Source organism: Gymnoscopelus braueri (genome assembly GCF_963280865.1).
Source record: "Gymnoscopelus braueri genome assembly, chromosome: 8".
NCBI lineage: Eukaryota > Metazoa > Chordata > Actinopteri > Myctophiformes > Myctophidae > Gymnoscopelus > Gymnoscopelus braueri.
In genome coordinates, this window is record NC_137609.1 from 10,875,792 (window position 1) to 10,898,963 (window position 23,172).

The window sequence follows — 23,172 nt, forward strand, 5'->3', positions numbered from 1 at the left end:
AGTCCCTGCAGCATACTACAGTAGCATCATGTCCAGGATGTACTTGTACAACAAGCTGCCTGATGCTATGGCAACAGGAGATAGGCTAATGAGCTCTGGGCCACACAGCCTGAGAACTGTTGGTTCCTAAGACTACTTACCTCTTTCATTCTAGTTTAGTTTAGCAGATTTTAAAATACATGTTTACATGGACACTATGGTTTATGGTGGTAGGTCGAATACCCTCTTGGTCTGAAGAGCAGATGACAGCTTCCGGTTCTCTAGTTTTACGACTCTCCACGTGGTTTTTCTTATACATAACTTCTCTTTTTTAGAGTGCTTGTATGGAACAATGACCATTTCTACATTCTAAGCACTAATACATGAGGGAGTGCTACAGTATACTGTGAGATATTGGTCCTGGAGCAGCAATGCCCTGTTTCACGTCCATACCAAGGGTACAGCTTCCTGCTTTGAAATTGAATCGAAATAGGAAGAGAGTTCAAGTGACAGTTCATATGAATGGCCTGTAGTTTCGCTGTTTTACCCCTGCTGGTGTCAGAAAGAATTTATCTTAATGCAAGCGGATGGGTTTTTGACGAACTTTAGACTTGGTTTTCTAACCTTAATAAACATTGTCATAAATACTATATGCTTCCAGTCGCTAGTTTAAAGTCTCCTTTCAATCATCATGATATGCGTTTTGGTAAATTATGGTCCCATTTATTTTAGAAATTGACGATAAAGTAGGTTATGCTCTAGGAGGGGCGGGATGATTTGATTGACGAGCTACACGACCAATAGCATTCATTCCCCGCCCCCGCTGTGACCAACATGGCGGTTGAGAATAATTCCCAAACCTCAAAACATCAAGGCTGGTCCAGGAATTTTAACAGATGACCATCTGATCACAAGCAAACTTTACTTCACTGCCACCCGGTTTGCCTAATTTGACCAATGATACAACTCACCTTGGTTACTTTGGTATATTACACCCCAACAGTGAGGGACTTACTCTACCTATACAGTGAATATGATTACATTAACCTTTTTGTATTTCTCCGACCAAGTGGAGCTTACTATGTAACCCTGCTCAGGTTGTGACTCTGTCTGTGTGTCTGTGTTCATGCTCTCATTGGCTCACACCCCCATGTGACTCACATGCGTGGACTGCCTGTAAGCAGCCACCCGAGTGCCTGACACACACACACACACACACACACACACACACACACACACACACACACACACACACACACACACACACACACACACACACACACACACACACACACACACACACACACAGTCAATGTTCTCTCCCCATCACGGTCAAATAACACGGATTACAAGTCCGTAAATACACAATATTTTCGAGCTGCGTTCGCTTCCAGCGTTCGCGCGTCTTACTTGTATCTAATATATCTTCTGCAGGTTGCACACTGTGAGTCTCTTATGTCCATGCATTAAAGGGATAGTTCACCCCCAAAATGACATTTCTTTCTATCAATTACTCACCCCATGAAGCCTTGAATTCATGGAGATTTGTTTTTGTTGTATTCCTGATCCAATATTCCAATATTTGATGAATTGAAGTAAATAGGAGGCCATGGCAAAACTACAGTATATACAAAAAATATATAAACTCCAAAACAACTCTCACTGTGTAATCACTGGGTGGACAGCAACTGTCCAGTAACTGTAAATTCTACATTTAAATGTTTTAAATATAGTATTGCTCTTGTTAAGCTTGGCCTCCTATTTACTTCAGTTCATCTATTGGAATATTGGATCAGGAATGCGACGAAACAAAAAAAAATCTGTGAATTCAAGGCTTCATGGGGTGAGTAATTGATAGGAAGAAAATTCAATTAGGGGGTGATCTACCCCTTTAATCATAGGCTTGCCACTGCATCCAGAGTCCAGAGCAAGTTCTTGCTCATTAAACACATGAACCATATATAGACCTCTTGGGAACTCCGGTCAAAGAAGTATAGGGCTTATGTGGTTAAGCAAGGCCTTCATCTCTAGAGTGACATATGATGAGTGAACAGGAAAGGGATGAGCCTTCATGATGGTTGATGGTCCCACACACCGCTGTTGTGGGAACTGAGAGATGGACTCACTCTGTGAGTCCATCTCTCCAAAAACTAGTCCACCCTGACCATTATGGCAAGAAATATTTCACGTTTAATCAACAAAAAATTAGCGAATAAGAATGATAATATATTTGAAAGAGCGTTTGCCCCCGAAAATATGTTTTAAACAGTCTACACAGATTCCGAGCTTTGTGCTTATTCTGAAGATTGTTTTTCATTATGCCAGAGGGACATGTTTTCTCTATTTAGGTAATTTGTCAGTGGAGAAAAACATAGTGCAGACTCGAAGTTTTCAGCTTCTAATCCGGGCAGGACTTGTTTGTTTCTTGAACCATTTGTTTAGAGGATTCTTGCTTAGTCTTCTAATTGGTCTTTATACTCTTCTCTCGTTTCCTGAAGTCTCCTAACCGCCCATCTCCAGAGATTTTGTGGTGTAGTGTATCTTGTAGACCAGGCCCATTGCAAGTTGCTGTACTCTGTCCTCTACCCTGAGCCATCCGACCCTAGCTAAATGAGCAGGGGCCTGTTCCTCAAAAGGTGAATTAGAGCTAAAGCCTGGCTTTTCCACCTATCCTGGCTTAATTTAGCCAGGATTAGAGCTGAGTCGGTTCCTCAAAAGGTGAATTATCTTGAAGATTAGTTTAGCCAGTTCACCCTGGCTAAGTTTAGCCTTATCCGATTCCTCAAAAGAGAATTGAAGCAAGCCTAGCTTAGTTACCATGGCAATTTAGCTGTGAAGTTAGCCTGGTCAGGAGCAGGCTAACAGCCAAGCTTACTTAAACCAGTGCCTTGTTCTTCAAGTTTTTCCACAGTTAATTCAAAACATGTGTTTGTATATGGACTCACTTTTAATGACCCTGCATTCAAATAAAATGAAATAAATACAATGAGATATACTCAAATTAATTACTGAAATAGTGTGTGACCATGAATCATAATCATAATTGTTTCACAATGACTCATGTGATATGTAATTGTCACTCTGTTATAGTTAACACTATAGTTCATCTTGTTAGATGTTTGATAATATATTACATTTTTTTTTTATATTATAAAAAATGTCTGACATACATACACACACACACATATACCCGTAACTAATCATTATATATATATATATATATATATATATATATATATATATATATATATATATATATATATATATATATATATATATATATATAAATTATTAGTTAAGGGTTTAAAGGAGCCTCTTTGTAAGTCAATGAGGAGCATATTTTAAATTATCAATTTCTAGTCAATGGAGAAATTATTTTGTATTTCTTGTCCACCTTTGGAGTTACATCATGATGGCAAGGTAACTACACAACCCAAACCTCTACCAAAGTGGTCTTGCAAATGTGGGGTTATTTATTGCGTGTCTCGTCCCGTCCCGTCCCCCCCGCTCATCCCGTCACGGACCCCTGTCGCGGTCAACCCCGTCCCGTCCCGTCCCGTCCTGGCCCCCGTCGCAGTACCCCCCCCCCCCCCGTCCCGTCCTGTTCCCGTTCGTCCCGTTGCCCGTCCGTCTCACACACACACACACACACACACACACACACACACACACACACACACACACACACACACACACACACACACTGTGTGTGCTTGCAATACTTTTACTTTGCCATGCTTTCTCCCTGGATCTATTTATTGTGGTCGCGTTTCCTTTCTTGCTTAAATACATTTTACTTCCTTGCATGATTTCATGAGCTGCTGCAGTGCTGCTATTCAGCCACAGAGAAGAACGCTGCTCTGGTTTTGGACTCCGTGATTGGTCAAGTTCAAGGAATCTGCGCTCGAGTTCATGGTCTTTTATAGAAATACGTCGCCGGCGAGTCGCCGCCCATTCAGCCTGGCTTCATTATCCTGGCTGGACACAGCCTGGCTTGACAAGGTCTAGCTCGACAAAGTTGCTCCTTTTCAGCCTGGCTTGGCGTCTGAGGAACGGAATAAACGAGGCTTTTCGGACCCGACTTTGTCAAGCCTGGATTTGGCTTAAGGCCAGGCTTTTTTAATTCACCTTTTGAGGAACAGGCCCCAGGGGTTAAATGAGTTGTACATGAAAGGCCAAGCGGTAGCCTGACCAGTTTGTTTTGGGATGTCTAGAGCATTGTTTTCAAGGCCTTTGTGGTGTATGGTAACATGAGGTGCATGCATAGTCAAAGTGACTTTGGATGAGTGCTCCTGTCAGAGTCCTCAATGTATTCTTACTGACCAGTGAGGAGATCCTGTACAAAAATCTTGTTCCTTGGTTGACTTTTTTGATTACTTACTTAGTTGCCATTTTATCACTGGAAATATTTGCCTCTAAAATGGAACCCAGGTAGGTCATTTCCTCTTTTCTTGTGATCACATTGTCATCCACTTTTACTGTGAAGCCGTCGGCCGTGCCGAGGTTCATTTTGGACCCAAAGAGAATGGATTCAGTTTTTCCCAGGTGTAATGATAGTTTGTTATCAGCAAGCCAGGTGCAGATTCTACCGAGTTCAGAGCTAAGGGCTTTTTCAAACTGCAACTTGTCCCTGTCCGAGACCAGCAGAGCCGATTCATCTTCGAACAAGAAGAAATTGCAGTCACTATAGCTGATGTCATGTCGTTTACATATATTAGCAACAGTAAAGGCCCTAGTATGCTTCCTTGCGGAATGCCACAGCTCACTGGGAGGGGGGGGGGGCAGGGTTCCATTCACCTCCACCACCTGTTCTTTCCCCTCCAGATAGGATTGCATCCAGCTCACTGATGTGCTATCAAAACCGATTGCTTTTAGTTTATCAATCAATATAGAGTGATTAATGGTGTCAAAAGCCTTTTGGAGGTCCAGCATGACCATGCCGCAGTATTTGCCCGCATCCACCTCATGTTTGATGTGGTTGTTGCCAGACCCAGGGGGTCGGGCCTACATGAGGCTTTGTCAGTCCCCCTTTCGTCCATACATGGGCATAAAAGAGGTCTGTCTTCTGTTCGGTCCCCCTCTCCAAACGTTTTCGTCCATATATACATGGGCATAAAAGAGGTCTGTCTTCTGTCCTCTTTTTGATTGGCTAAGCTTAGCGTGACGTAGTGCTCTGATCTTTCAACCACTAGGGGTCTGGCAGTACCAGGTCTCCTGGTTCCCTTTTTCTTGTTCAAATAGAGAAGGAGAAGTGGAAGTGGAAGGAGAAGTGTCAGTGGAATGGGATGTTCTGAAGCCTGATTGGAATTTGTACAATAGTTTTTTTTTCCAGCAAGATACTTTTCAACATTTCATACATTCAAAAACGTTCCAGAACTTTTGAGATGGAGCTGAGAATAGAAATAGGGCGGTAGTTGCCGGGGTCTAATTTGCTTCCTTTTTTGTACAGAGGTTACTGTCAATATTTTGAATTCCTGTTTGATGGAGAGGATTTGTGGGTGATGATTGGAGCAATGGAGGCGGCTGAGTCTCTCGAGAAATTTTAAGGGAATATTGTCATGACCAGTGGCCTTGTTTTGTTGAAGGGCATTACATTTTTAACACCTCATCTGTTGTCACCATGGTGAGTTTAAAATCATCTTTGCGTACACCTCCATTTTTGTAGAATGCTTGGATGTACACCAAAATGCCCAGAGTGAGAGGGCAGTTTGTTAACCAGTGTTGTGGCTATGGTTCTAAAGAAGATGTTTATGCAATTAGCCACATCCAGCTTGTCTGTAATGAGAGTGTCGTCCGCCTTAATGTTGATGTTTGTAAACCTGGTTTTCAGTTTCTGACTGCAGCCTAGTTGGTTGTTAAGTAACTTCCAAAGCTGACATGGGTTGTTTATGTTTTCGTCAACTTTATCCTCGAGGTAGTTTTTTTGGCAGTTACCTTTTTTTTAGCTTATTGTTTTTGGAGGTTCACATTGAGATCCTTGTTGAAGCATTTAGCGAGCTTAGACTTACATTTATGAACTTCAGAGCATTTTTTGTCTCTGACTTTCATAGCAATATGTCCGAATTCATCCTGATGGTTCTCATGGGAGCCATGCTCTTCAATATTGATAGATAATTTGGTTTTGAAACCAAGCCATGATTCGTCTACCTGTGTACTGCCGAGTTCGTCGGACCAGTCCAGTCTCTCCAGTCCATGATTAAAGGCCTCACTAGAGTAGGTTTTAAGTGATCTAGATACAACTGTTTTGTGACAGCCGGCCTTAGGTTTTTGTGAACAAAAGATAATGATCACTTAGCCCGCATACAATAACCCCACTCTTGGAGATTTTGGACCCATCCGATGTTAGAATGAGATCTATGGTGGTTTGAGTAGAATTACACACCCTTGTGGGCTGAGTGATTAGCTGACAGAGGCCGTGCAGATCACAAAACCTACAAAAAGGATTTGAAGACGAATGCTTCTTTTCGGAGCATGTCCGTGTTCCAATCTTCAATAAGATTTTTTTACGCACCGTCCACCTCAGCTAAGCACCCCTCAAGTATGTCATAGAAATCATTCACATCAGGAGGTCTGTAGATGGTACCGACCAAGCACAGGTTTAGCTTTATAAAAAAATATTTCAACCCACACAGTTTCAATTGCATCATGATTCAGGTCAGAACGAGTGATACTGTATATAGATATACAGTAAGTTAATATCCTGGTGTATGTACATGCGGACACCACCCCCACGTCTATTCCTATCATTCCTGATGATAATTTTCTATTTCAATCTCAGAGTCTGTTATTGAATCATCAAACTTCTCAGAGAAGCTCTGACCGCGATCTGACCCTGGTCCTCGGTGTTGGGTATTGGGGCCTCGATGGAAGCTGCATGAGGTCTCCGTGGATCCCCGTCCTCAGCCATGCTGCGTCCCACGGTCGAACTCGGTGGATCTTTCCGTCGCGTCCCGTTGTTGACTGGATCGGCGGTGGCTTCAACGTGGTCGACTACGCTGGTTAGCTGGGGCGGTGAAAAGCTATTGTTGTTTGCATAGCTCTCACGGACTGACCCCGTTGTTAGGCTAGCTTCGGTAGGCTCCGTGATCTGGAAGCTTTTTGTTGGTGCGTTAGCTTCGTTAGCAACCGTCCGTTGCTAGGGAACACAGCAGCTGTTCCATAGCTAAACGTGCCGTCATTTGCCTTGTAGTAACTGCACCTGGGTTGAGCTGTAGGTCTCCCGGAAGTAGTAGATATAGGAAGATCATAGACCTTCGATCCATCCCACCATTCGGGGGCTTGTTTTTAAGATCTGGGTTTGATGTCAGGGTAGAGTAAATGGCCGCGGTCCCGAAGCCAAGATGTTTAGACTCCGTACCATTGTGCAGGTAGAAATCGTCATGGGATTCCTTCTTTACACGTACAGTTTTTTCCATTTCCATTTGGTGTAAATTCCGTGGTGAATTAAGGTACGAATCCGTAATCCACAGAAGGAAGAGGACAAAATGTGCAAAAATCCTAGCCGTTGTTTTGGTTGTTTTGGTGCATGAGAGAGAGTGTTCAGAAATGCAACCACCCATGTTGACGCCGGATGTTGGATCTGATATACTGTGTAGGCCTACTTGGAAGAGTTAAGGCAAGTAGATGGCAAGTAGAATACACATATACTTGGAAGTGTTACTCATTAGTATGGTAGAGTTTCCTATGTTCTATGTTCTATGTTCCCCGGGTTCTATGTTACCCGCTTACCTAACCCTAAACCTAACTCTAACCCAAACCCTAACCCTAACCCTAGTGGGGAACATAGAACCCGGGGAATATAGGTATGACCCCCTTGAAACCACCCAATTCGGGGCATGAGGCCAGCGTGATGTCAAACCTGCATCATCACTCATAGCATATAAGCTATCGTCCCCTAAGAATCAGTGCTTAGCCTCATTACTACCCAACAAAGAAGACTATCAACTCTACCGAGCCCATAGGGAGGAACTAATCTCTCCAGTTCTGGGGATTGTCTGGAGAGCTGTTACTAATGCTTAAAAAGGATCCTGTTGCAATGTTGGAGAAATTAAGAAAAAGCTTGTGACATTGCCGCCATAGGGAGGAACTCATCGTTCTGCCCCTGTCACACTTGTGACATCACTCATAGACTAAGCCCAGGAGAGAGAAAGAGAGAGCATAAGGAACTCTTACACAGTTCTGCCCCGCTCGACCAGGAGGATCGGATTTACGCAGAATATCTCCACAGAAGAAAAAGAGACGGCTATCTCACATTTACCAGTCTTAGTTGCTAGTACTGTAGAATACACATCTATATTTAGATGTGTTGGTGGCTAGTAATACACATCTACTGATACTTGGAAGGGTTAGTGGCTACTCTAATAGAATACACATATATATTTGGAAGTGTTAGTTCCTAGCATACTAGAATACACATACATTTAATCTTTTGAAGTGTTAGTGGTTGGTATAGTACCAGTGGCGTCCCCAGGATTTACATTTAGGGCAGGCGAGATTTTTTTTTGCACCCCCACTATTTCCCCCCCAAAAAAGAAATTTCAACTCAATCGGAAAAAAAAATTGGCGATCAAAAACCGGCAAAAGTGGCCGTTTTCAATATGTTTTGGCCATTATCTCTGGAACGGAAGGTCCAATCTGCTCAGTTCAAAGCTGGTTGGATGTGTGACTTTGAGGACATTAAGCACGCAATTACACCTTTTCGGGTTATTTGGGTTTTCTAGGGGAGGCGAGATCTTAGTTGGGCAGGCGACCGCCTGCCCTGCCTCTACAGTGGGTACGCCACTGTATAGTACAATACATATCTGTACTTGTAAGTGTTAGTTGCTTGTATAGTAGAATACACTTTAATACTTAGAAGTGTTTGTTGCCAGTATAGTAGAATACACATTAATACTTGTAAGTGTTAGTTGCTATAGTATAATAGAATACATCAGGCTACCCCAGGCTAAGGACAAGATAGAAAAACATCTGACTGCTCCTTTGAAGAACAACGTATTGATTTGGGTTAATCTTTTCTCACGGTGGAGAGGATTTGCGCTCCCTGCAGCTGTTTTAAACCCTGTACTCAGTTTTTATAACCCAGAACAAATACAGACACACTCAAGCATACATTCAGTCTGTTTGATAGCAGAGATACACAATGACTTTCTATCTTTGAGGATTATAAAGATGTACAGTGCTCATGGCTGTCAAAAAGAGGGTGAATGGAACACACTGTTCTCTGATTAATTATTATCAATAATCATTCTGGGACATGAATAATAAACATAAGTGACATCACAGGACAACACGACAAGTTTAATTATAAGTGAGTGTTGAGTAATAGCTTCACAGCGAAATCCTGAGAGTTAATATAACTCTAAGAGGGGAAAAAGGCGAACCATAGGTGTAAATTTGTACACTTTTGATATCTGCACTGTCACATAACACAGTGTCTTGCAAGAGAAGATCTTGTATCTTTTGGACAGTAGTTTATGGTTATGCAGGAGAAACCAAACATTTGAACATGAACTTTACACTCTTTTTCTTAATTCCTCCAACATTGCAACATGCTCCTTTTGAAGCATTAATAACAGCTCTCCAGACAATCTCTGTTCTCCCGTCAACATGGCTTTGACAAGCCACAGCGTATCAACATTGTGTAAAGCCCCCTGGTTTCTGTTCCTCTGCCAGCCCATGTTTGAAAGTACCCAACCCATTGAGTGTATGTCGACAGAAATAGACACCCTCCCACACATCATTAGGGAGAAACACAGAAAGAAATAAGACAGACTCAATGTGACAGTTTAGGAGAATGGAACAGGCTGAGCCGCTGAGGCACGTAAGTTAGGTCACAATGAGGCGTGACAAGGAACCACACATTGTAGCCTACTGTACACTACAGTATATGTAACCAGCCAGGGTCATGTGGTGTGACACATGTATTTCCCAGTTGTTTTAATGGGCTTGGAGGAGCGCTCAGTGGGAGGGTTTGTTACAAAAACACAATAGACACAAAAAAGGGCTATTTTGAACATCAACATAAATTTCTGCGCTCTATGACAATCGTTGACACAATCTGAAATGTACGGCTTTGTGGAACCCTATGTATGATTTCATTCTCATTCACTCGCTCATCTGGGTTGGAATTGGGTTGATGGCATGGAGGGAGTATACCCTCTTGTGGAATGTTGAGGAACTACATTGCTGCATCAGAGACTAGCTCATGCTAAAATAAATGAATATTTCACTTGTATCAAAATAGACAAAAAATGGCAAAATGCAAATAAAACTAAGACATATATATGGTAGCACTTTGTAGGGGATCGACAACCTTGTTGATCGGCTGATACAGACAATAATATAGTATATTAGAGAATATGTGGGGTAGAAACAAGTAAAGGCGAGGCCAGGTGACATGAGCCATTTTACCATACTTACTTAAATATATTGTTCACCCTGTAAATAGGCTGTATTTTCACAAATATACTCTACATTATATTCAACTGTCAAATGCTGAATTGAAGACAACTAAAATGATGTTACAGTATACTGTATTGGCATCAGCATTGTGTGTACAGTATAGAAGCAGGGTGGCCAACGTTTAACACGCTTAATTAAAATTATGAGTCAAGATTCAAGATGGTTTATTTGTCACTCACTCATTGGTTCAAGCAGCCAAATGTTGGACAGATGGTCACATATTGCAGTTATACACACAAACATGCACACGAATGTTCCCCACAGAATATGGATGCTGGGGTTAAGTGGTTAAGCTTTGGCACCAGAATCAGCTTTATATCATGAGCAGCATTCTCCTTTCCGCGCAGCTAAGCTTCAGCACCATGGACAGCACTCAACTCTCTAACATAGCAAAGCTTCAGCACCATGGACAGCACTCACCTATCTAACATAGAAGAGCTTCAGCACCATAGACAGCACTCACCTATCTAACATGGCGAAGCTTCAGCACCATGGACAGCACTCACCTCTCTAACATAGCAAAGCTTCAGCACCATGGACAGCACTCATCTCTCTAACATAGCAAAACTTCAGCACCATGGACAACACTCACCTATCTAACATAGCAAAGCTTCAGCACCATAGACAGCACTCACCTATCTAACATAGCAAAGCTTCAGCACCATGGACAGCACTCACCTATCTAACATAGCAAAGCTTCAGCACCATAGACAGCACTCACCTATCTAACATAGCAAAGCTTCAGCACCATGGACAGCACTCACCTATCTAACATAGCAAAGCTTCAGCACCATAGACAGCACTCACCTATCTAACATAGCAAAGCTTCAGCACCATAGACAGCACTCACCTATCTAACATAGCAAAGCTTCAGCACCATAGACAGCACTCACCTATCTAACATAGCAAAGCTTCAGCACCATAGACAGCACTCACCTATCTAACATAGCAAAGCTTCAGCACCATGGACAGCACTCACCTATCTAACATAGCAAAGCTTCAGCACCATAGACAGCAGTGGTGTAAAGTAACAAAAGTACATTTACTCAAGTACTGTACTTAAGTACAATTTTGAGGTATTTTTGGGCGGTGAAACCGCCCCTATATGTGAGGTTTGGACCCCCCCCCCCCACCCATTGCACCCCCCCAACCCTGCGCTGTGATTGGCCACCAGTGTATAGCATGTGCATAGCCCTAAAAATAGGACTATGCACTTAAAAAAAACACATTTATGGTTTTTAGTTAGGGGTGTACAATGGTTGGTCCACAATATTACTTTTCTTTAAGTGAACTTCCATCACTGTGATGACCACTGTGACCACACCGCCCACTTCACACTGGGTGTGATTTTTTACTTTACTGGAGTATTTCCAATTTTCAGTAGCCTACTTTTACTTCTACTCCATTACATCTCAGAGGCAAATATTGTACTTTTACTCCACTACAATTATTTGAAAACTTTCGTTACTAGCAACGTTGTAGATTTTGATTATTATTACAAAACATAGATTAACCACTTCAGCCCTATATACATTTCGGCCATTTGAAAATAGCCCTACAAGCTCACAATGCGTCGCGATGCGACGCATTGTGAGCTTGTAGATCTGCTATTTTCAAGAGATTTTTATACATTTTATACATTTGAAAACTTGTGAAATGGGACATTGTGCATAATGAGTTCTTTCTACTTTTGTACTTTAAGTATATTTTGATACCAATACTTTCGTACTTTTACTCAAGTAAATTTTGAATTCCGGACTTTTACTTGTAACAGAGTATTTCTATTTTGCAGTATCGATACTTTTACTTAAGTAAGAAATGTGAGTACTTTTTCCACCCACTGATAGACAGCACTCATCTATCCACACAGCATAACAGGCGCTCGGGTGGCGCAGTGGTAAAAACAAAAAAAAACACACAAATGTATGGATGGCATGCACAAGCACACAGGCGAGTCCTTAAACACACAGTCCATCACCAATCATTAACAGTCCACACACACACTCTTGTTATGCCAACTCTGCATTATACTAATTTTCGTGTTTCATTTTAGTTGTCATCTGATTCAGTCTTACTCACCAACAGCTAATATTATGACCCGCCTGTTTTTAGGAAGCTGCTGGAAGTGAAGATTATTGATGATGAAGAGTATGAGAAGAACAAGACCTTCACCATCGTCCTGGAGGAGCCCATTCTGCTGGAGGTGGGACAGAAACACGGTAAGTCAACTCAGAGTCAGAGATGCCAATTGAAATTACTGGTTCCATATTAGTCCCCCAAATGTTGTCATTTATGAGGGCCCCTATCTGCCCAGGACCCTTGGAATCTTCCTAATTTCTTACCGCTTTTCATTGACCCTGCAGTGAACAACACCACATGACCCAAATCCAAGCCACAGGCAAACCAATTGAACTATGACAGCGTAATAAACCTTTACACTGTCACAGTTAGACACTTACTGTGTATGATGTCCACTGTGGGTTGACATGAATGTGCTCCTCCTTTTGTAACCAGGAGACTCCAATGATAACAAGCCAGCAGGAGGGCTGGAGGATGTAGCCAAGATGGGCTGCCCCAGTATGGGAGAGCACACCAGGTTGGATGTCGTCATTGAAGAGTCCTATGAATTTAAGGTAATTCAAGCAAAGCTCTTCAGGATCATTAACGGTAATCAATCACATGTAAAAACGTTTTACACTCAGTAACAAGATTTAGCTGGTAATGTCATGCTTTACCTGTATGCCATCGGGCGGCATATAGGCTTAAGTCCACCCTGACAGGGAAATCAGAAAAGGTCTGAAACAGGACTTAGAAGTCCAAATACATGTAATGAAGGTGTTATTTTGTAGGGAACTCAAAAGTTCAACAAAAGGTCCAGAACACTCTTCTGGCAAAAAGTTAAAAAGCCTTTATTAAGATGGCTATTTCATGGTGAAATTCTTAAGAAGCGTGGACAGTGAATGTGCATTGCAAAACAGAACTGTGTTACCACCCACGCCTAGCACCACAGACAGCCCTCTTCAGTGTTCCCAGCTACCTTAATTGATTCCATTATTCAAAATAGAAGATGCTCCGTGCACTGCAGTGCTACAGTACTCTCTAGGGTGCCAGTCAGTGCAGGGTAAATCAGAATAAACAAAACAGTGGTGCACACCAGGATACTTAGATAGACATTATTTATTCATGAGTTAAAGACAATAAGAAAGTGAACAGCGTGTTCCCCATTCCCTTGATTTGTCTGGGTTGCTTAATGAGAACCTGCTGCTGCACTATTGTTTTTTATTTTATTCTGATTTCATTGTACATAGGATTAGTCAACACAAAGATGGACATGAGCTGATTGTCAGTCCTGTATGGGCTCATGTACAGTAAAAGCAGTGTTCATTTGTGTAAAAATGGACATGGAAGGCACTCAAAACATTTTATACTTTGGCTATTAAAAAATAGCAGATTTACAAGCTCATAGCGTGTAACTTCGTGCCGTGCTATGAGCTTGTAGATCTACATTTTTTTCTCCTTTTCTTTTGGCAAATCTTTGAATATATATATATATATATTTTAAAATGAACATTTTTTATTTAAATCATTGCTTCTGGGGTCCCTGGAACAAAATATTTTGAGATGGGGGTAGGCGGCCAAATACATGGGCCAAATAAATGTTTGAGAACCACTGCAACATAAGTGTTTCAGAAACCTGTTGACATTTAGAATCGGCCTCAGGTTTTAATGGGTTAAAAGTACTCCTCCTACCCCTTCTTTCATGTGATCTTTAAGGATCATGTGATCTTGTGATCTTTAAGCCCTGGCACAGGCTGAGTGCTGCAGGGCCTTCAGGGTTTGCTGGAGGGCAACAACTGTAGAGAGGTATGTTGGGGGGATTTTAGGATTACAGTTCAGCGAGCACAGCGGTAAAACAGTCCCTGAAAAGTACCAACAACCTGTTCTTTCACAGTTTTAACCTACCAGCAACTTCTGGCAGCCTGGAGGTACAAATCCTCCTCTAACAGCACTTTGGGGTCCGAGGGGTACTAAGAACATATAAGAATATTATCTGATATTGGTTAGGAAGAATGTCATCATACACGTCAGGCGACTTCAAAACTCAACCCAAATGCAAGTAGACAACAACTCAAAGTATAAAAAACTAGAAAAAGTGCTCCTCGGAGCACAGGTCTCCGCCAGGTCAGGTAGGTTATTGTGGCCTCCTGGTGGCGCTATAATAGGCCAATGTGAAAAGGGTGCCATTTCTTCTTAGGCCTTGCACGGCAATCAGACACTGCATTCATGATTTGAGGCATTTTGTTCAAAACAAGCCACTACTGCAAACTTTAGATGTCAATCTTAGCCAATCAGGATGGAATGTGAAAAATCAAACACATCCGTCTTGATCACATGACTATAGAGATCATGTGTACCGATTTGCGTGAAATTTGGATCAAATCGGAAGGAGTAATATACAAAAATGTGTTTTACATAAGTCGGCCTCCTGGTGGCGCTCTAAAAGGCAGATGTGAAAAATGCAGGGCACGGGTTTTTCCTTGACCTCTAGGGAGTGCGCTTACAAAGTTTTACACAGATCGGTGCAGTTATAGGTAAAAACACGAATGGGCCTGTTATAGCGCCACCATGAGGCTGATTTGAACATTTTCAAGTGGCTTTTCTTCCTCGGCATAGTGGGAATATGCATGCAAAATTTCAAGGAAATTGCATGCTGTGTTCATGATTTGAGGCATTTTCAGGATGGTATCAGGATGGTATATGAAAAATCTGAAAGACCTGTTTCGTTTAATGACTATAGAGATACTGTGTACCAATTTACGGGATTTTTGGACAAAATCTGTAGGAGTGCTGTCAAAAAATATGTTTTGCATAAATCGGCCTCCTGGTGGCGCTATAAAAGGCCCATGTGAAAAATTTGGGGCAGAGGTTCTGCTGTGGCATCCAGGGAGTGTGTGTGCACAGTTTCGCTGCGAGCAAGCCAACGGTGCCGGAGATTAGCTGTCCACAGACAGAATGACGGACGGACGGACACACACACGGACGGACGGACAGGGGGCAAAACATACTCTCTCGCCATGCCTTTCGGCCTGGCGGAGGCCTTTCGGCCTGGCGGAGACAAATATATGTTTTTTTTTTATATGAAAGAAAATAGACTAAATATAAAAGGACAGAAGGAAACCTGTTAATACAGAAGAACCAGAATGGTGTCATTATCAAGAAGAATGTTTTGTGCTCTTGCTTAATACTTGCCAGCTTTGCTGCTCCATCACTGTTTTTATTATTTTCACTACTGTCTGTTGTATGAACTTTGAAAACTTTAATAAACAGATATTGGGGGGGACACATATTTTGTGCTGGTGAAGGGGGTATTGGGATTAGGATTAGGATCCTGCGGGTCCCGCAGGACCCAACACAAACCTTGTGGGAGTGGGCGGTTTTTAAGTAGTTTTTTAAGGTGGGATGGGCGATAATAATAATAAAATAAACTGCAGGTCCCACACATCCCGCACCGTCTTGTAATAACCTGGATTTGCACCTGAACTGAAGCATGCAACAGTGTTGTTGGAGCACTGTTGCAACATGGAGGAGCAGAGTATGGAGTCAATTGAGGTTTAAAAGAAGATCAAAGCTGGCGATTAGAATACAAAAGCAAAGCAAGGAGGAAGGTCTGATATGGATGCATTTCTACATTTTTACCGACAAAGTGGAAACTAACTGGAGGAGGAGAATTGAATTTTGAAATGGTGTTGCACCTATTTATTAATAACCTACTGAGGAGCAGTAATCCCAGCCCACTGTGTCGCTGTCCGTGGTGCTGTAATGGCCATGCTGTAATATTGTGGGACTTGATGGTACTTACTGTAGATAACGCTGTGGGCGTGAGCCAGCATTCAGAAATTAACTGCGGGCGGTCAGAAATTAAACCATTGTGGGAACGGGCGGGAATGGTCAGAACGGTTGGGAAGCGTGTGAGAGTGGCACAAAGAAAACAGTCCCGCACAGGGCTCTAGAACACACTCCCCCCCACCAGCCACACACCGAACAATCCTCCTCCCCGTGGTCATACCTCCCCCCCCCCCCAAACACAAATCACACCCCTCCGGTTGAGAACTCAGCAGCTGCAGCAGACCCTGGCATGAACCCCATGGCAGCGGCAGACCTCCACGGGCAGCAGCAGGTCCTGATGCCAGCCCGGCGGCAGCAACGGGCTGGCACTGGTTGACAGCCCAGCAGATGCGGCAGGCAGATGCGGCAGCGGCAGGTCCGGACGTTACCCCGGTGGTGGCAACAGTCCCTGGTGTGTGAGCCCCCATGGCAGCAGTAGAGCTCGACGGGAGCCCAGCAGCAACAACTGGCCCTGACAACAGCCACGTAACAGCAGCAGCACTGAGAGGACAGCTCCAAAGTAACAACAGGCCCTGTCAACAACCCTGCAGCAGCAGCAGTAGGCCCTGATGATATACAGTAGTGGCCTTGACGACACTGATGGCAGCCCTGAAGCGGTGGCTGACCCTGATGACTGACCCTGATGACTGACCCACAGCAGCAACAGGCCACTCCACCCACAGATCCTCACAAACAACTGAGGGAGGTGTCAGCTCGCCAAGATCCTAACGTCTTTCTACTCTGCTACAACCCAGAGCATGCTGTCAGGGGGGCATGACTATTATGGTATGGACCGAGCTCTATCCCAGGACCTATACGAATGCTGTGGTAGGGATGGTGAGGTTGGCTGAGCGCACCAGGGAGCTCTTCCCCCGTCCCTTTTCGTGGCAGAAACGTGTAGAATTCCAAATGTGCATATTATTTGGTTTTGTTCAAAAATCATGTCTGTCGTAGAGCATTAGAGTCTGTGACCTGTCTATTCGTTGAGACTGTTTGGCTCCACAGCAGGGGATCCAGTCACAAATCCCTGCGGAGTCCATTCAACAGCGGATTTCACAGTCCTACTAATTCTGAACCTGTCAGCTATTATTGTTATAGTGTCTATTAGTGTAGAATGTCTACATATTAAAAGGGATCTATACTGGGATGTTAGAAAAACGGAGGATAGAAGAGCCTAGAGAGGGAGATGGCACGGAGGACGTTTGAATGCTATGCTGCCGCATTACTGTTTTTATGCTCCCATCTTCCTCAATAAAATGTCTATACTTCACCCTGAGTGAAAATGTGTTTTAGTTTCCATGGCACCCTGCAGGACATAATAGAGCAGGTGCTTGAGCAGGACAAAAAGAATATGAAGGGCGTCATCAGTCTTTTTTTTTTTTTTTCTGCGGTTGTCATAGCCCTAAATGAGGACATGGTCAAAAAACGAAAACATACTGTACGAACAAAAGTGGGAAAAAAACTGTATATTCATACACAGGCCATATACTACGAGGCTATTTACTGTAAACATTTTACCGGGTATAGATTGTATATTTCTCACTCACAGTAAGTGAATTTTATTGAGGAAAACAAACATTAAATGTTTTTTGTTTTTTGTTGTGGGGTGTCTTGCAGAACACGGTGGATAAGCTTATTAAGAAGACCAACCTGGCTCTGGTTGTGGGCAGCAGCAGCTGGAGAGAACAGTTTGTCAACGCTGTGACTGTGAGTGCAGGTGAGTCCCAGGAAGATCAACGTGTATACAGTCCCTCATTTCACAAACCAGAGAGTCTCAGTGACATCTGCAGTACAGTATGTAAGCCAGGTTCCCCAGGCCAGCGGCACTGAGGTTACTGTACTGTACAAGGAGTCTCACCCACTTGTGAGGGAAAATGTCCCTCAGGTAGCAGGTCAAACAGACGGAAGCATTTATTTATGCCACAGGCTGAAAACTTGCTTAATATGAAGCCTCCATTTGACATATCCCTGCCTCCTAGAGAGAGAGACACACACACACACACACACACACACACACACACACACACACACACACACACACACACACACACACACACACACACACACACACACACACACACACACACACACACACACACACACACAGCATGCATTTATTTTCTGCATGCTCCATTGTTAATTCATTTTACCCTGACGTTCATTGTACCCTGACGAGTCTATTTTGCATAATGTGTGCACGTGTTTTTCTTTTATAATGAGCTACAGAATGAATTTCACATTTAGGGCAAATAAAGTCTTGAAATGGCTCATCCCAGACTACACTCGCTATAAAATAACCACCCCCGGGAAACGCTGGTTCTACCAGCTGTTTTAGTGAGTAACACTCTCAATATCATATTAGCCCTGCAATAGTCTTCACTGCTGCACCGATATTTGATAGCTTATTCAGAAATGTATGCCGTACTTGTCTTGGGTTTGTTTTTAGTGCCACTTGTTTTATACTTTGTTTGAAAACAACATCCTCTAAGCCCAGTCATGGTATTAAAAATGCATCACATGTGCGATCCGGTGCAAATAAAGATTCGGTTACCATAAACTAACATTAATGCCCAGTTCAAGTGTATTTATGAGGCAACCAAAATACTGTACAATCAAAAACAATAAAAAAAATCACACCCTGTGTGAAGTGGGCGGTGTCTTGCTAGCTAATCACAATACTGAATGGAGTCAACCAATCATGTACAAAAAATAAATACATTTATTGAAACACTCTTTATGATGGACGAAACCATAACTTAAAAAAAAAAAAATTATGTTTTTTTTTAAGTTATGGTTTCTTATATAGGGCTATGCACATGTGTCATGTGACACTGGCCAATCACAGTCCTGAATAGACTGTGATTGGCCAATCACGGTGCAGGGTTAGGCGGGGTACTTTTTGGCCAATCACAGCGCAGGATTTGTTGTACAAATATCCAAACCTCACTTATAGGGGCGGTTTCACCGCCCAAATATCCAAACCTCACTTATAGGGGCGGTTTCACCGCCCAAAAATAACTGTAAAACAATACAAAACACAAAGACCAGTTTGAAGGACAGAAAAGACAATAAAATAATAAAAGCAATGAGACCATAAGAAAAAAAAGAAAGCCAACTCTCATACTGGGTTAAAAGCCAAGGAATAAAGATGCTTTTCAAGACAGAATTTAAAAATCAGATGACCCACATGGGAATGGCATGGCTCCGATGGGGATCATGGCCTTCATCTGGCCAGCCTGTGACGTCAGTCGTCATATCTATGAGGTGGTGGAAAGTAACTAAGTACATTTACTTAAGTACAATTTTGAGGTATTTGTACTTTATTTGAGTATTTCCAATTTCCAATACTTTTACTTCTACTCCACTACATCTCAGAGGCAAATATTGTACTTTTACTCCACAACAATTATTTGAAAACTTTAGTTACTAGTTACTTTGCAGATATAAATTATTACATTGTAAAACATACATTAACCACTTCAGCCCTATTTTATACCTAGGCTATTTGAAAATAGCCGATCTACAAGCTCACATCGCGACGCGTTGTGAGCTTGTAGATCTGCTATTTTCAAACAGTTTAGTACTTTTACTTTTGGTACTGTAAGTACATTTTGATAGCAATACTTTTGGACTTTTACTCAAGTAAATTTTGAATTCCGGACTTTTACCTATAACAGAGTACTTCTACATTGCGGTATCGATACTTTACTTACTTAAGTAAAACATTTGAGTACTTTTTCCACCACTGTATCTATGATGTATGACTAAAAATGTGGGCACGGTTTTAGCCCTTTGAGAGCTTGACTTCCATTGTTATTATTATTTCAAAAAGTATGGAAATATGTGGGGGTAAAAAGAACAAACTTGGCCTGCTGGCAGTGTGTGTACAACGTTCGGTGCTGATCGGTCCAGCGGTTTGTGAGATTAGCTCTGGACACACAGACAGACACACAGACAGACTCCTCTCATAAATGACTAGCCTCCAGCCATAAAAACAGACATAACGCCCTGATTCTTAAAGGATCTACACCATGAATTTAAAAAAGAATAATAATATTTAATATCATATTGTTTATGTCCCTCAAACGTTTTTCAAAAGGTTTGAGCCTAAATCAAGCCTCAGATATATTCAAACTAACTTCTCTCTGGCTTATAAAGCACTTTCACCTGCAATACCACATTGTCCTGTTTGGCACGGGGCGCTATTGGGCCAGTTTGTATGCATGTTATCTCCTGGTTCTGTGTGGAAAAATTAAAAACATAATAATATTAATAAATAAATACAAATAAAAAAAAGTCTTATTTTTTTTTCTTTTTCTTTTTTACTGAAAAACGGAAGGGATCACCCTGACGTGACGTGACGTCAGGGTGCAAATCAGTTTGAGACCAATTTACAGAAAACCCCAGATTTGCTGTGAAAGCCTGAGTGTTCAAACTGGGGTATTTTTGGGGATAGAAGAGAGGTAGGGGAGAAAAAGTTAAAATTCATGGTGTAGTCCCTTTAACGTCGTGTCCGGGGACCACCAGGGGGTCCAAATGGACCCTCACGGGTCTGTAATTCAGATGGTCCATTTGTTTCCATCTGTACGCACTCGGAGTAAAATTTACACTGAGAATTTGACAGTGTAGATTGGGGTCCCAATAATTGAAACATATTTCCATTTGTACACTCTCAGAGTTAATCCGAAAGGGTCCTGGTGGGCCCGGACCAGACGTTAAGAAACAGTGACATGTCACATAACGTAATGTGTGTATCTATTTTCTGCATAGTCATTGCCACTCTCTCTCTCTCTCTCTCTCTCTCTCTCTCTCTCTCTCTCTCTCTCTCTCTCTCTCTCTCTCTCTCTCTCTCTCTCTCTCCCCCTCTCTCCCTCTCTCCCTCTCTCTCTCTCTCTCTCTCTCTCTCTCTCAGGTGATGATGACGAGGAGGAGAGTGGGGAAGAGCGTTTACCTTCCTGCTTTGATTACATCATGCACTTCCTGACAGTGTTCTGGAAGGTTCTGTTCGCGTTTGTCCCGCCCACAGAGTACTGGAACGGCTGGGCCTGCTTCTTTGTCTCCATCGCCATCATCGGCGCCCTGACGGCCGTTACGGGTGACTTGGCCTCACACTTTGGTTGCACCGTCGGTCTCAAAGATTCAGTCACTGCTGTTGTGTTTGTGGCCCTCGGCACTTCTGTTCCAGGTGGGTGTCTGGATTGTTCCCAAACAGTGTGCCGTGTGACAAGTCCAGGTTTGCCTTGGGATTTTGTGACAACCACACCTTATTATAAAAAAGTTATGAAGATTTTCATATCTCTCTCTCTCTATATATATATTATTATTTTGTCCTAAAAAAAAAAAAAAAAAAATAAATATATATCTATATATCTATCTATATATATATATATATATATATATATATGTATGTATATGTATATAATTGTTTTTACTACAGTATATCAGTACTTTGTGCGCAGACTACGAACTCATAACAATGCCCAATACAGAGGCAAATTCTATACCCTAAAAAGAAAAAATAACCTGCACTTTCAACCTGGCGTCCCTATTTTGGACATGTCATTATAGGTGCAGGGCCGGACTGGGACCAAAATTCAGCCCTGGCATTTTGGTGGGGGGGGGGGGGGGGGGGTGGAGCGTTTCACCGTTTCAGCCCAGCACTGCACATGAACTTTGCAGCCGCACTGAGGCCCCTGCTGGAAAGCATCCCAGGCCAAACATTAACGTAAATAATAATTGGGCCGCGCGACCCTGAAATGACCGTAATAATCCTAAAACGGGAGCGAAAATATAAAAAATAAAAAATTGGTGGCCCACTCACGTCCCACTCTCAGGCCCACTGGCCCAGCGGCCCACCGGGCATTTGCCCGGTACGCCAAATGGCCAGTCCGCCGCTGTATAGGTGAAATATAATGCCTCTCTTGTCTGCCTTGTGCTTCTGTCACAACATTCTCACACGATCCTCTGTATTCCTACAGACACGTTCGCCAGCAAAGTGGCCGCCATTCAGGACCAGTACGCCGACGCCTCCATCGGTAACGTGACGGGCAGCAACGCGGTGAACGTGTTCCTGGGCATCGGCGTGGCATGGACCATCGCGTCCGTGTACTGGAAGACCCAGGGGAAGAGGTTCTTTGTGAACCCCGGCTCGCTGGCGTTCTCCGTCACTCTCTTCACCGTCATGGCGCTGGTGTGCGTGGCGATCCTCATGTACCGCCGCCGGGCGAACGTGGCGGGTGCCGAGCTCGGGGGCCCACGGACAGCCAAGCTCCTCACCGTCTTCTTCTTCGTCTCAGTCTGGCTGCTCTACATCCTGTTGTCCTCACTGGAGGCCTACTGCCACGTTCCTGGCTTCTGAGACAGAGGGAGAAACAACTTGTCTTTACATTGTATTGTCTACTTTCACGAGCGTTTGTATAATGTTTGTATTATTATTATTATTTATTATTGATGCTGTACAGTATCTGATCGACTCTGGAACTTTGAACTTTTGAACTTTTCTACCATCTACTACAGTATGTTATGGAGGTTTGCTTTAGATACTGGGATTTTAACATGTTCCAGTTAATGTGGACCACTCAATTCAAATATTATAGTGCCAAATCAAGTTTACATATAGAGCAGAGACCCAAAGTTTTCCTCCCTGAACAAGCATCTGGTGACAGTGGCAAGGAAAAACTCCTCTTTAACGGGAAGAAACCTTGAGGAGAACCAGGCTCCAGGGTGGGCGGCCATCTGCCTTGACTGTGTTGGGGTGAAAGAGAGGGAGAGGGACACAGAGATAGAGAAAGAGAGAGAGGAAGAGAGAAAGACAGAGAGAGAGAGAGAGGGGAGACCCAAAATTGG

The 23,172-nt window shown here is 42.9% G+C and overlaps 1 protein-coding gene across 1 annotated transcript in view; it reads left to right on the top strand.

The window, feature by feature from the left end:
- The window catches only part of slc8a4a (solute carrier family 8 member 4a), a gene marked incomplete at its 3' end in the record, with an annotated part of 30,923 nt that extends 8,239 nt beyond the window's left edge, over nucleotides 1–22,684 (top strand). Inside the window, exons 3-7 of the mRNA XM_080435855.1 lie at nucleotides 12,553–12,659; nucleotides 12,955–13,073; nucleotides 17,944–18,043; nucleotides 21,239–21,511; nucleotides 22,305–22,684. Of these exons, the coding sequence (XP_080291981.1) occupies nucleotides 12,553–12,659; nucleotides 12,955–13,073; nucleotides 17,944–18,043; nucleotides 21,239–21,511; nucleotides 22,305–22,684 (979 nt within the window). The remainder of the gene's footprint in view (nucleotides 1–12,552; nucleotides 12,660–12,954; nucleotides 13,074–17,943; nucleotides 18,044–21,238; nucleotides 21,512–22,304) is intronic.
- Nucleotides 22,685–23,172: the final 488 nt, after the last annotated feature.